General features: G+C 46.9%; 2 protein-coding genes across 19 annotated transcripts in view; both read right to left on the reverse strand.

Moving 5' to 3' along the window:
* Positions 1 to 14,755, reverse strand: part of LOC114086611 (protocadherin gamma-C3) — a 166,738-nt gene that overhangs the window by 10,007 nt on the left and 141,976 nt on the right. For all 18 annotated transcript variants that reach the window (XM_071612296.1, XM_071612290.1, XM_071612292.1 and 15 more), the window contains exon 2: positions 7,314 to 7,372. In XM_071612296.1, the coding sequence (XP_071468397.1) occupies positions 7,314 to 7,372 (59 nt within the window). The remainder of the gene's footprint in view (positions 1 to 7,313; positions 7,373 to 14,755) is intronic.
* LOC139705813 (protocadherin gamma-C5) lies at positions 10,066 to 12,633 on the reverse strand. The gene has a single exon (XM_071612722.1). It carries the CDS (start codon positions 12,631 to 12,633, stop codon positions 10,066 to 10,068), a length of 2,568 nt encoding a protein of 855 aa, XP_071468823.1.

Here is a 14,755-nt window from a genome sequence, read left to right on the forward strand (position 1 = left end):
GTAGACTGTGTATTATTGTATTAATGTTAAATTCCTCAATTGTGATAATTTCTTTGTGGCTTATATAGGAGTTCTAGGAGATATATACTGAAGTATCAAATGTCATGATGCCTTCAACTTTTATATGGTTCAGAAAAAATAATGCATGTGTATGCGTGTCTGCATGTAGAAAGATAAAATAAAGGTGCAAAATTTTAACAGTTGATTAATCTAGGTAAAAAGAGTAAGGGTATTCAGATATTCATCATACCATTCCTTCAGCTTTTTGATAGGTTTGAGACATTTCAAAATTAACAAGTTGAAGGGTAAAAATAACTCACCTTAGGAGAGGTGTAGTGTTGAGAGATAGAACTTTCCAGGCAGAGAGAGTAACCCTTCCTAAACCTCTGAGGAGCTTGGTGAAAGGAGCTTGATGAATTCAAAGGACTATGAAAGAGTCACTGTGGCTACCACAGGGGTATCAGTCCAAGGTGGCAGAGTGGACACTAAAGATTTTGGTCTCATCCTCAAAACTCTGGGAAGCTGCTAAGGTATTTAAAAGGGGATTTGCCATGATATAGGATTTATGTATTTATTTATTTATTTGGTACCAGGGATTGAATCCAGAGGCATTCAACCACTGAGTCACATCCCCAGCCCTTTTTTCTGTTTTTGAGACAGGGTCTTGCTATCTTGCTTAGGGCCTCACTAAGTTACTGAGGCTGGTTTTGAACTTGTGGTCCTCCTGCCTTAGCCTCCGGAGACACTGGGATTACAGGGGTGCCCCACTGCTCAGTGGGATTTATATATTTAAAAATCACTTTTGAAAGTAGCAAGTATGGAGTTTCTCCTGGAAGGACAGGAGCCCAGAGATGAGGTCTCAGCCACCTGTCTCCATGCAAATCTAGCAGTCCTCACTTCTAGCTTGACTGAGCTCTCAGGCAGGGAACCCAAGTGAAGGGACCTATAATGGGCATTAATTGGAGAGAGCAGGGAAGGAAGGCAGCAGGGAGGAGAGTCTGGCTTAGAGGAGATGGCAGGGGTCAGACACCACAGGTTAGGAGGACAGTCCATGGTGTTGAGGGAATAAAGATGAGTAGAAGGGTGGCCTGGAACCATGGTGGGCTGGATCATAAGGAAGTTTCTTGGGAACTGGTTGAAGGCTAGAAGCCAAACAGGTGGCAGCCACCAGATGTCTGATGCTGGACAAGAGATGAGCAGAGAGGGAAAGACTTCTTTTTTAGTCATTTAATGAGAGCTCTGTTTTCTGAGTACTGGGCCAACTAGATTATGTATTTATTATCTAGTTCATCCTCAGAACCCCTCAGCAGATAAGAGTTATGATTATCCCTGTTTCTTGGCAGAAGAAATCAGGGTTCACGTCCTTTCCAAATCACACAGCTAGAACCCAGAAAAATATACTTAGGTGAATTATATATTCATGCTTTTTGACTGAACAAATAAAAACCTTCAGAGAGGTACATATGAAAATGTCAATGGTTGAATGATCAAATTGTCATTAAAAAAAATAAAAGTAGACCTAATATGAGTGTAAAGCTGTGATCTTATATATAACAACAAACCAGGCTTCAAAACAAGGAAGCCCTGGAGCCCTAGCAGCAGATGTAGGGGTCTCTTTAAGAATTTGGGGAAAAGTTAAAAATAAAAAATGGAGAAGAATAACTACATTTGATTGATCATTTTCTAATCACCTGCTATGTGCCAAGGTCTGTGACAGTCCTAGAATTTTGAGGTAAAAGATTAGATACAGTTTTTGCCCTAAGGAGTTTGTATTCTGGTATGCTGGGGGAGGGATATGAGGGAGTATCTCATAGGCTGGACTATAATAAAATACTTCCTGCATCATGCTCAAAAAAAGTGAGAAATCTGGGAAAGTCACCCTGACAAATAGTCTGGATTTAACTGTGTTTAAATCTAAATGCAGGACTGGGGTTGTGGCTCAGTGGTAGAGCACTTGCCTAGCACACAAGAAGCACTGGGTTCAATCCTCAGCACCACATACAAATAAATTAAATAAATAAATAAAGGTACTGTGTCTATCTACAACTAAAAAGAACAATATTTTTTTAAAATGTAAATGCATGTGTATTTTTTTTTAACATAGCATCTGAAAATACACATACATGTCCATATGAGGGGCTATTATGCAATGATTAAATCACTTTGCAGAATTTTTATGGACATGGGGAAATTCTCCTGATATATTACAAAGAAGAAAAAAGGCTATAATAGTGGTACACAGAATGACTTAATTACTTTTTTTTTTTTTTGGTACTAGGGATTGAATCAGGGGCACTTAAGCATTGACCCAGACCCCTAGCCCTTTTTTTTTTTTTTTTTTTTTTTGGTACTGGGGATTAAACTCAGTAGCATTCAGCCACTGAGCCATATCCCCAGCCCTATTTTATATTTTATTTAGGGACAGGGTCTCATTGAGTTGCTTAGTGCCTTGCCTTTGCTGAGGCTGGCTTTGAACTCTCAGCCACCTGGGCCACTGGGATAGGCATGCACCACTGCACCCAGCTCTAGCCCTTTTTTATATTTTATTTAGAGACAGAGTCTACACTAAGTTGCTTAGGGCCTTCCTAAATTACTGAGGCTGGCTTTGAACTCATGATCCTCCCGCCTCAGCTTCCCAAGCTGCTGGGATTACTGTGCTCGGCCCCTAATTACTATTTTAAAAAACAGTAAGAAAAGCTGGGTTCATGCTGGTAATCCTAGCAACTCAGGAGGCTGAGGCAGAAGGATGCAAGTTTGAGGCCAGCCTCAAGTTGCAAGGCTCTTGAGAGACCTGGATTCAGTCCCAGTACCAAAAAAAAAAAAAAAAAAAAAAAAAAAAGTAGGAAATATGCCAGCTGATTCGGAATGAAAGTTCTTAATATTCTCTAAGTGTCAACAAGTTTGTGATCATAGGACTTTCTAGAAAAAAATGGGTAATATCAGTATAATCAGGAAAGAGGATCAGGGGAGGCTTCTAGGAAGAGGTGACGTTTGAGATATGGCTATGAGAAGTACTGGGCAATTTGTGTTTTCTTCTACCCACCCCCCCGTCCAGGCCATACACTGGCCCTGAAGCAGAAGTACAAAATACATTGTGAAAAATATATTTAGGTGAATTATATATTTATGATTTTTGACTGCACAAATAAAAACCTTCAGAGAGGTACATATGAAAATGTCAATGGTTGAATGACCAACTTATCATTAAAAAAAGATATATACTACCATAGATATGAAAATTTGTGCTGTATATGTGTAATAAGAATTGTAATGCATTCTGCTGTCATTTTTTAAAAAAATCAATAAAAAAAAGAAAGAAAGAAAGATAGAGGAGAAACTTTCGCATTGAAAGGGTTTAGGAGACATAAATGACATTCAACCAAATACAAATGTGATCTTAAAAATAGGCTGGGCATGGAGGAGCATGCCTATAATCCCAGCGGTTCAGGAGGCTGAGGCAGGAGGATCACGAGTTCAAAGCCAGCCTCAGCAAGTTAGCGAGGCCCTAAGCAACTCAGTGAGTCCCTGTCTCTAGATAAAATATTAAAAAGGGCTAGGGATGTGGCTCAGAGGTTAAGTGCCCCTGGGTTCAATCCTGGGCAACACACACACACACACACACACACATACACATACACACAGACACAAATCATCTACTAAAGATAGTGAAGACACAGATTAAATTATATTAAGATCTGCTTCAAGGTTATCCAAAGTAGGTACTTGATGCAAGATAGGGCATTAATTAGAACTCAAGAGCAGTTTCATAGAGGTTCATCACACCATCTTTCCACTTTTGTATGTATTTAAAATTTTCCTTGTTATAAAAAGGTAGGGCCAGGCATGGTGGCACATGCCTGTAATTCCAGTGGCTTGGAGAATCAAACATTTGAAGCCAGCCTCCACCACTTAATGAGGCTGTAAGCAATCTAGTAAGACTCTGAGTCAAAATAAATAAATAAATAAAAAGGGCTAGGGATGGCTCAGTGGTCAAGCATCTTTTGATTCAATCCCTGATACAAAAAAAAAAAAAGGATTGCAGTTGTAGTTCAGTGGTAAAGAATTTTCCTAGCATGTATGTGAGGCTCTGAGTTCTATCCCTATTACTGTACCAAAAAATAAAGTTAGTAGTGGTTCTCTCTAGGTTATAAAATTATGGGTGGTTTCTCTTTAGATTTTTTTTCTATTTCTCATGTTCCTACAATGAGCATTTTTTTAATGAGAAAAAAAATAGTCTGGTATTTGTTTGCTGACTGCTCAATCTGAGAGAAAGCAGAAAACATGTGTCTCAGAGGAGGAGGAATGGAAGGGGATTCAGAGTTGGGAAATGGTAGTGTGGAACCATCAGAAGAAAACAGAGTGGAGGGCAGTGGAAGCCAAATAAGGACTTTCTCTGCCTTGCAGAGTTTGAGAACAGCTGAGATTATGGCTTGGAAGAGAGAGATGGTTTGCTGGTCTCAAAGCTTGGGACAACAGCTGTTGGGATCAGAAGCCAAAGGTTGATCTGAGAAGGGATCATAGTGGGGAGGAGGAGCACCTAGCAGGCAAGGACTTCAGAATGAGAGTCCACTTTTGCCTAGACATTGTGACCTAGTGGTGGCTTGAACTTGAATCAGGTTTATTGAAGAACTCGACATTGGCCCTGTTCTGAACCTGGTGTGCCTGACCAGATGGGCTGAAGAGCAATGGGCAAGAAAGTAGGAAGGGGTTGGGGCAGAGAAGCAGTGGAGGGCTGAAACCACAGTTAGATTGTTCACTTTGGAGCTGAATCAGAAATGTTAGTCTCCACATCAGCAAGTTGACTCAGGAAGGGAGAGCTCCTAAGCCTTCTTCTCCATCTCCCCAAGAGCTTCCCCCATAGATCCCAGGCCACTAAGCTTCATGATGAGAAAGGACTTGAAGCAGAGGCAAGGTGCTCAACCCAGAGGGTATATGAGAGGCTTCTAGGTCCATCAGTGACTTTTGGTTCAGGGCCAGTGTGGGTAGAAGAAAACACAAATTGCCCAGTACTTCTCATTACCATATCTCAAACATCATCTCTTCCTAAAAGCCTTCCCTGATCCTCTTTCCTGATTATACTGACATTACCCAGTTTTTTTCTATAAAGTCCTATGATTTGTAACTAGATTTTTTGGGTGGGAAGGGTACTGGAGATTGAACCCAGGAGTGCTTAACAATGGAGCCCCATCCCCAGCCTTTTTTAAAATCTAGTTTCATTTTACTTTTTTTTAAATTTGAGACAAGGTCTTGCTAAGTTCCTTAGGACCTTGCTAAATTGCTGAGGCTGGTCTTGAACTCCTTCTCAGCCTCTGGAGTCATTGGGATTACAGGCATGTGCCCTGTGCCCAGTTTGTAACTAGATTTTTTTTTCTTTTTTTTTTTTTAGTGTGATTTGTTGTCAATTTTCTCTCTTCTGCTGGCCTGAACATTTATGAGTTCAAGGATAATGTCTTCTTGTTCACTCTTAGAGTCCAGTGTTAGCACAGGGCCTGAGTCAGAGTAAATGCTCAATTGATATTTGTTGAATGAATATGAGGAGGCTGGCTAGGCAAGTGGGGAGAAGGGAAATCACTGGGGTCAAGGGAAGGACAAGGGCAGGGCAAATCTTCTAGTTTGCCACCATTCAGGGGGCCCTCTGGGAAGTGCTTTGCATTCCTGGTGCTAGTGACAGGACTGTGCATGCCCAGGAATTGAAATCTGTGTTGCATGCCAAGGCCTCCTGTGTTCTTCTGGAAGTGAGGGCTTAGTTGGTGAGGAGAGGGGGAGAATGGAAGCACAGAAGCTCAGCATCTTAGCTTCTGGGAAAACATGGGCTGGGGAGGCAGCCCAAGCCCCAGCCTCATCTCCAGGGTTCTTTGGACAGATTCCTCATAGCTCCTGGCTTCTACTAGGGAGGTCTGGCCCAGAGCCCATCCCCACTCCCCACAGACCACAAGAAGGTCTTTCTGCTGAAGTCCCCACCCCCAACCCACAGGGGGTTCCTGTCTCAGCAGGAATTCAGACCTGATTGAAATGAGCAGCTGGAGCAGACTGGATGGGAGGGTGACTAGTGGGGAGCAGGGATCAAAAGCTCTTGTGTGTGAGGGGCAGGGAGAGGGGGTGCCGGAGTGTGCTGGCTTGCCCACAAGCATAAAGAAATGAGGCAGAGACAGAGGGACAGGAAGAAAGAGAGACAGAGAAAGATAAAGAAAATGTAGCAGAGAAAGCAACCCGGAAGCAGAGAGGAAGAAGAGAAGAGAAGTTGGGGGGGTGGGCACGGACACAGAACAGAGAATAAAGTGGAAATCACGAGGGACAGGAACAAGGAGAGTGCTGATAAAAGAGCACAAGGTCACAAGGTCACTAGGCAATTGTGGGAGATGGAGACACAGAAAAGAGGTCAAGGACAAGTTTAGGAAGGCAGAGACAGAAAGGAGAAATAGAGACTGAACTTAAGGAAGGAGTCACATTTATTCTTTCCTTCTGCATTTGTTGAACATCCCAACATGGCAGGCACACAGTGCGAGGTAAAAATCAATCGGTGCAAGCAGACACATATGATAGGGTCTGAGACATAGCAGTAAAGACAGAACCCGAGATAAAGACCAGGAAAGGGAAAGCTAAGATTGGAACCGAGTTAGAGACTGAGGGGAGGACACAGAAATAAGAGACAGTGACAGAGACACAGACTTAAGAGGAGGCAGACACAAAATTCTCCCAGGCAAAGAGGGCACAATGAGTGGAACCCAGGGTGCAGCTGGAAGAGAACCTGGATGAGGGAGACCTGCCCGGGCTCGCCCTAGGGTGGCTTTCCCTCCTCAGTCCCATCTCCAACTGTGCTGCCTCTACTTTCCCTCCCCCTGCCACCACTCTTTCTAGCAGGCTCTGGAGGAGGTTCTAAGTGCTGACAGCCTCCTCCTGCCCCTCCTCTTGACCCATGTTTCTCTGCCTAAACTCCAGATCAGGATGGAGCCCAGCTCAACTCAGAGAAGAGGAATGCAGGTGATAGACAGGCATAAAACACCTCCCTTCCATCCACAGGCCAGTTTAAAACCATCCTTTGGTCCCATGGATCCCTCAGGAGATTGGAACATATGCATGTGATGGGGAGAAGGGAGGAGTGGGTGTGCATTCAGCTTCCAAAATAGGGCAGGTGCCTCTCCCTTCCGGGTCTGTGTACCAGCCCCCAATACATCAAAACCTTGCTGCTGAGATCTCGGAAGGAGGAAAGACACCATTTGTAGCAAATGCCAAGCCCTCCCCCATCTCCTCCCACGTCATCACTGAGAAAAATGCCGCAGAGAAGAGGGTGGGCTGGAGAATCAGTCACCTACCCGCTGGTGCCGGGTCTCTGGGCCTGAGAGAAACGCCAGTCCGTGTTGGGTGGGGCTTGCTGTGGAGAAAACAGAGGGAAAGAAGCTGAGTACCCATGAGCTGTCAGAATGTCACCAGAGCCTCTGGGGATGAGCTGGAAGAGGAGGGGAGTGGGTAAGAGAAGGAAATGGGGTAAGATGGGGGAGGGGTTGACACATTTCCAAAGACCACAAAAACACCCCAGGTCCCTCTCAGAGGTCTGAGGTACCAGAGATGAAATGACATTTTTATCTGTCACAGTGAGGAAGCTTTGATTTTTTTTTTTTTTTAAGCCTTCCTTTTTCCCTGTCTCCAGACTCAGGACTTTGGGGCCAAAATTCAAGGACTGAAAGTATCTTCTGTGGTACTGGAGGGAGCAGTGCAGAGAAGGCTCCTAAAAGGGGCAAAAGAGGCTTTTAGATTAGAATCCCACCAGCCCTAGAATGAAGTTATCCAGCCCTTCAGCTGGGAACAAAGCATCCTCCGCAGCAAGATGGCTGCGGCTCTGGGTAACCCTTTTCGTGCCAAGTTGTGCAGCGACACATTTAGGGCGACACCTCGTCCAGGCCCTTGGCTCTCAAGGATCTCTTCCCACAGCTAAATACATTATTAATTTAGGAGTCATGCCAGACAGGGCCTTTGCTAGGGATCCAAGCCCTGGGACACCTCTCGCCCTCAGAACTCCATGCCAGACAATGGCCTGTGACTGAGAAGAGAACAAGGCTTCTCTGTCTGGAATAGAGAAAATGACTGGGATGGAGCCCAGAGAGATCAAGCTCCCACAGCTTCTAAGCAATGCCAACTAAATCTGCAGGGCTCCCAGGGGGTTGATCTGTAGCCATCTCCCACCTGGCTGAAGGTGTGGGTTCTTCTGTCAGCCACTTAACACCTAAGTCTCTCCCAGTCCTTCCAGGAGTATGTTATTCATTCCACCATTCATGGAGCACTCCTAGAGCCATGTCCTCACTGGTTCTGGGAGGACATTACCGTGCCCACTACTGTGCTCTCTGGGACAGGGTAATTAATTCTCACTCTGGTTCCCAGAAGCAGAGAGTGTGAGCATCTCAGATTACACTGGGGAGACCTAGAACTGCCAGTGATTCACACTCAAGTCTCATAGGCGACAGTGATGTGAGCAGAATCTAGAAATCTAATATCCTCAGTATATCAGGAGCCATGAGCACCATTCTGGGGCTTCCTTGAAGATGTCCAGCCCTTAGCCAATGTATTCTTAAGCACAGCAGAATCTACATGGAGTTGCAGGGATCATGATGGGAGGATAGGGAGCTGGATGAAATAGGAGGATGGCGGGTCCCATTTGTTCAGTGAGGACTACTGAGGATGAGGAAGCCCAAAGTCTTTCCTCCTCATGTAAGACACTAAAAGGAAAATAACACCCTTGCCCCATCCCAGTAGATGCCAACTGTCTTTTGTTCAGCATCATAAGTTTCAAGTGCCAAACCAATCAAAGCACACTCTGGAGTTAGACCTGGGTTAGACTATCACTTGCTCTGAATTTGAGCAAGTCACATGACTTCCATGAAACTCAGTTACAAGATGAGGCTAGAAACTATCCAGCAACAGTGGAGAGAAGAGCAAATGAATATCCTAGTTCTCCAATAAGGCGGGTAGTTAGCTTCTCTCAATCAGCTATCAGAAGCATCTAAAGTGTTGTTTTCAAACTATAATCCTGATTCAGGGTGGTGATTAGATATATTTTGAATAAAAACCTTCTGGGATTATGAAAATTTGTGTTTTTCACTATTATAGTTTCCTCACATATGAGGGGTACCCCTGGCATCTGGTGGAAGCTACGGCTTTCCATCTGCCAGAGGAGAAAGGACTTGAATCTCAGATATTTTGGCCACCCCCAAGTCCCTGACCCTAGATGGCTGAGCACATCAGCACATCGTGGGCAGGAAGAGCCAAAAGCCTGTTTCTAAGCATCAAGAGCTGGGGTGCTCCAAGTTCCCACTCTCCTCAGGAGAAAGGGGCCCGACTGGTGTCACAGGGGTCCTGGGTTATATCTTATAAAGTTCTACTCCCTCTGCTCAAGGCTTCAGGGGCTGCCACTTTCAATATGGAGCCCTGGGTCCTGCAGGACCAGCTGGCCAGAGGGTCACAGAGTCATGCCCCCAACCCGCCTGCGCTCCACGAACTTCAGTAAAGCTCAGGTCACCCTGAGGTGACTGGCTCCCCCTCCCCGCCAGGTGCAACTGGGAAGATGCTCCCGAGTACTTGCCTGGTCCTGGGCAGCAGCGACCCGGGACTTTTACCAGAGACCACAGGCAAGGGGCTGTGGGTGGGCCACAGACAACTGGTGTGAACCTGGCAGAGAGCCGCGGGGGGTGAAAGCTGGTGCATGGGTGTTTGAGCTGGCGTAGGGAGGACACAGGTGAACCCTACTAGCGCACCTCAGTCCAGATGTGGTTGGGTGGAGCCAGGATAAGGAAGGTTGAAGATTACAGTGAAGCCATAGATCATGGGAACAGGTAGAAAACGGAAGAGGAAGCCTAAAAGACCCGGGCAGCGTGCGGGGAACTGAAGCTTAGGAGGCTGGTAGGGTGAATCTATCACAGCCTCCACCCGAGATCCCCCACACTTGTGGAAACTGCTAGAAATTCACCAGAAACTCGGCGGAGCCCCACCCTTTTCTAAGTGTGGTGGCAGGAGTTAGTGGTCCCACCTTCCCTCGTCCATAATCACCATCACCTCCCAATGCTTGGAGCCCCATCACGCAATGAGTCCAAAGGATCCCAAGAATCGGGTGGAGTACAACGAGCAGCTGAGCCAGCCCAAGAGGTGTGGATGCAAGTTCAGTCCCTTATGTGGACCGCAGGCTTCTCCAATGCCTCCCCCAGGAGTCGCCCCCGGGTGGCGCTGAGCCCTCACCTGGCTCCTCTCCCGCATCGTATTAGAGTGGGAACGAAAGGCATCAGGCTCCAGCGCCAGAGCTGAGGGTTGCTGAACGCTGAGCGGCCTGAGGAAAGTGAAGTCACTGCCATCAGAGGCTGGTGAAAAGCACGTCCTGTAGCAATGGCTCTGTGAGTCTGTGGGCCGCAGTGTCACCTCCATGTACTTAAGTGTGCCATCTGAGCTTACCTGCAGGTTGGGACTAGACTGCTTATAAAATTCCCGGGAGGGTGAGTCCTGATGCCTGCAGCACCCACCCCCACCACCATCCCCATTTGCCTGTCCCCGAAGGCACTTAACTGACATAAAGGTGAAGGTTACTAAGGATAAGAGACTGATGGTTGCTAGAGCTACAATGAGGTAAAGAGTAAGGTCTGAACGTTCAGGAGGGTGTGTGAGGAAATCACTGGATTTGGGCATTTCCTCAGGGTCTTCATCCTCCAGAACCAGTAGCACTGTGGCTGTAGAGGAAAGTGAAGGGTCACCATTGTCCCTCACGAGGACCACCACCTGTTGAGTATCAGGGTCATCCTCTAGTAAGGACCTAGCTGTGCGCACCTCACCAGTATGTGCAGACACCAGGAACAATCCTGGGGCTGTGGACTGTGGCAACAGGGAATAAGAAAGCCATGCATTGTGGCCTGCATCAGCATCCACAGCTGTCACCTTGGTGACCAAGGAGCCAGGAGGAGCAGAGCGAGGGAGACGCTGGGGGGCTGAGAATTCCCTGCCTGGCTTTGGGTGCAGCACAGCTGGGGCATTATCATTCTGGTCAAGGACAAACACATGTAGAGATGTGTTGGCATGCAGTGGGGGAGAGCCAGAGTCTCGAACCCCCACCACAATCTGCAGCATCTGCAGCAATTCATAGTCAAAAGTTCGCTGGGCAAAGACTCGTCCATCATCAGGGTTGACATACACAAAGGAGGAGGATGGGGCTCCCTGAATCTGACTCCCTACAATGGAGTAGGTGAGACGGGCATTATCCCCAGTGTCTGGATCTGAGGCAGCCACAGTGCAGAGAAGGGAGCCGGGAGGCTTATTTTCTGGGATGTAAGCAGTATAGAGCTGCTGGTTGAACTGGGGTGCGTTGTCATTAACATCTGAAATGTTGATCCTGATGGTGAGACGTGTGTGCAGAGGAGGTGAGCCAGCATCGCTAGCCAGTAGCTCAATGGTATAGTGTGATGTGGCCTCCCGGTCCAAGGGCTGGCTGGTTAGCAATGAGTAGTGGTTCTCAGAAGGCTTGATCTGAAATGGGAGGTCTGGAGAGATATCCAGACTTACTTCACCATTTCTTCCTGAGTCTCGGTCCCGCACATTAAACAACCCCACTACTGTGCCCACTGGTGTGCTCTCTGGGACAGGGTTGACCAAAGAGGCCAACAGAACCTCAGGGGCATTGTCATTGGTGTCCCCCACATCTACTTGAATGACACAGTGACCCTCCATGGCTGGCTGTCCCTGGTCACGGGCTCTTGCATGAATTTCATAGAAACTTGACTCCTCAAAGTCTACTGAACCCAATACATGGATTGCTCCACTACTAGGGTCCAGGCCAAAGAGATTCCGCACTGCCTCAGAAGTATGATCTCCAAAAGAATAGTCTAGTTGGCCATTGGTGCCCTCATCTGGATCAGTAGCATTGAGGCGGAGCAGCAGGGTCCCCTTGGGTGCATTCTCTGGAAGTCCCACACGTAGAACTGAGGACTGGAAGGTTGGAGCATTATCATTGATGTCCAGCACAATGATGGAGATGAGGCTGGTCCCTGAGTGAGCTGGGGTACCCCCATCCACAGCAGTGAGCACCAGCTGATGTCTTGCCTGAGTTTCACGATCTAGTTGCTGCTCTAGCACCAGCTCTGGGAAGAGCTTCCCATCTTTTAGGGTCTTCACATTCAGAGAAAAGTGGCTGCTGGGGCTTAGAGTGTAAAAGCTCACAGTATTGGTGCCTACATCCGGATCTTGGGCACTATCCAGTGGGAATCGTGCTCCAGGTGCAGCTGATTCTGAGATACGCATCTCTCGCTCAGAAGTGGCAAAGCTTGGAGAGTTGTCATTGAGATCCAGGATCTCTACCTCTACACGGATGAGCTCCAGCGGGTGTTCAGTCACCACCTGCACTGGCAACAGGCAGCTGGTGCTGGCTCCACACAGGTTCTCTCGGTCAATCTTTTGATTCACTGCTAGAGCACCACTCATCAAGCTCAGGGAAAAATAGCGTACATTCTCCTCAGAGCCCAGCCGCAGTCGGCGGCTCAACAGATCTGTCACCTTTAAGCCCAGATCTTGAGCAACATTCCCTACCAGCGTCCCCGGCTCAGACTCTTCCACCACTGAGTAACGAAGCTGTCCAGACACCCAGCCCCAGCAGCACAAGGACAACATGCACAGCACTTGCCATTTCCCAGGGAGCTGTGGGGGTGTCTTGGGCCCCATGACCCAGAAGTCCCTTCCTGAAGAACAACTCTGTGCTGTCCTGTCTCCAAGGTAGACCAAGGGCTTGGAATGCAGCAGAAGAAATCTCTTATGTCTCCTTCCAGCCTCTTAAAAACTGCTCTGAGGTTTGCCTGCCTGCAGCAGTTCTTAGTCACCAAATGGCGGGGGTGGGTGGGGGGGAAGGGGAGTTAAATGTAAGTGGAGCTGGGGAGCTGGAGGAGGAGAGGCGGGCAGGAAGAGCAGATCCCCCACCTTGTCTCTGAGTTTGATTGGTCAAAAAGTCTGTCTGCTCTCAACCAATTATGCAGTCTCCTCAGTTCTGGAAACCTTGGGAACGGGCAATGCAAATCTGTGTCACAGAAGCCTCCTACCTCCCTACTCATTTTCGTGCTGCAGGTTGATTCAGCCCCCTTGGCAGCAAAGTTTGACAGCTCAGATGGTGCTCAACAGGGAAGACAAAGTGGTACAAAACTCCTAGTGTTCTATCCCAGCAACTTCCTTCATGACTTCAAAAGCTTCCACACTACTTCACTGGAACCAACAAAATTCACTTTCTGGGAAAGGCAAACAACATTTGTTCCCCCACCCCTCTCCCATCTCTCTCCCACTCCCCTTCTCCCATCCTACTGAATGCTGCTAGGGGCAAGAGAAAAAATTTGCTAAGACACTGTAAAGTCTTATCTTGACTCTTTAGCAATGCTTTGAGGAAAATCTCCATGTCAGTTGATGGCTACAGAACTCAGTTTATCTGAGATCCCAGTCTCAGAATGTAGAAAGATTGTCACCGTTTGTGGGTAAAGGATTATTTCTGGGACTGATCTAAGTTACTAAGAGTTGACAGAGGACAAGCATAACCTCTTTCTAGGCTTTATGGTTTCACGGAATTCAGGAGAACTCTAAAGGCTTCCAGAGTTGCTGTCTCTGAGTTCCTCAACTGTAAACCAGTTTTCTGACATTGTCATTTCACTTACCGCTTTTTTCCCCCCAAAGACACAATGAATATCTCTCTGTTTCTAATATACTGCATTGTACCTAGTTCAAATCCCATTAGGGACTGGGAATCCTAAACATCTGGATCAAAAGATCTTTTCTGGGGAGAGCACTGGGGATTGAAACCAGGGATGCTTTATCACTGAGCTACATCTCCAACCCTTTTTATTTTGAGAAAGGATTTCACTAAGTCTGGCCTCAAACTTGAGATCCTCCTGCCTTAGCCTCCCACCTTGCTGGAATTGTTGGAATTACAGGAATATGCCACCACATTTGGCCCAAAAGATCTTTGATGTGCACCTCTCTGCTCCCTTGGATCTCTCTTCTTTTTTTTGCTCTCTGCTATGCTTCAGAGAGTACCCTTCACAGTGGGTTAAGGATCCTAGAGACTATGGGCAAAGATTTTAGTCACCCTCTCAGTCCATTGGAAAATGGTAACCTAGAGTTAAGTTTCTCCAGAACCTGGCCCCCCCTGATTTAGGAAGAGTAGAGAAAGCAGCCCTGGGTTCAGGTAATTGCCTAGTGCATCCCACCCTTGTGCACCATAGCCATCTATGCTCCTAAGTTCTGTCAGCATGCTTCACAATAGCATAGTTCTTGATCACCAATTACTTTCACTCCTTACTTTTAGATATAGACAAAATCTATCCCCAGTGTTAACCTGTGTCAACCACCTGGTTAATTCACAAAACACTTTAAAAAAAAAAAAAGCTCAGAATCTACCACATAGTTACTACTCACAAAAATGGTGAAATCACTCTGGGCTCTTACAGGGAGGCCAGTACTCTCTGGAACATGGCCCAATCATAAGCCTGAATCAGAACAACCCTCAAGCATTGGCTGAGCCTGAAAAGGTCTCACCTCTAGCCCATAGAGAAGATCAGAGGGTGGACAGCTTGGGCGAACAGGCTCTCCTGCCATAGGTGCACTGGGTGACTTCACCATCATGAAGCTATCACTCCGAGTGGGTGCAGAAGCCAAGGGTGTACAGCCATGAGAGTGGCCTCCCACATCAACAAACTTGATAGGATCATCTGACCCTAGCTGGATTCGGAGGATCCCATTGGAAGGAGGAAGCCCC

The sequence above is a fragment of the Marmota flaviventris genome, chromosome 5 (assembly GCF_047511675.1).
Source record: "Marmota flaviventris isolate mMarFla1 chromosome 5, mMarFla1.hap1, whole genome shotgun sequence".
In the NCBI taxonomy this organism is placed as follows: domain Eukaryota; kingdom Metazoa; phylum Chordata; class Mammalia; order Rodentia; family Sciuridae; genus Marmota; species Marmota flaviventris.

Bases quoted from the DNA above. Each gene is read 5' to 3' on its own strand.
- LOC139705813 (XM_071612722.1), bottom strand. From the start codon at position 12,633: ATGTTGTCCTTGTGCTGCTGGGGCTGGGTGTCTGGACAGCTTCGTTAC.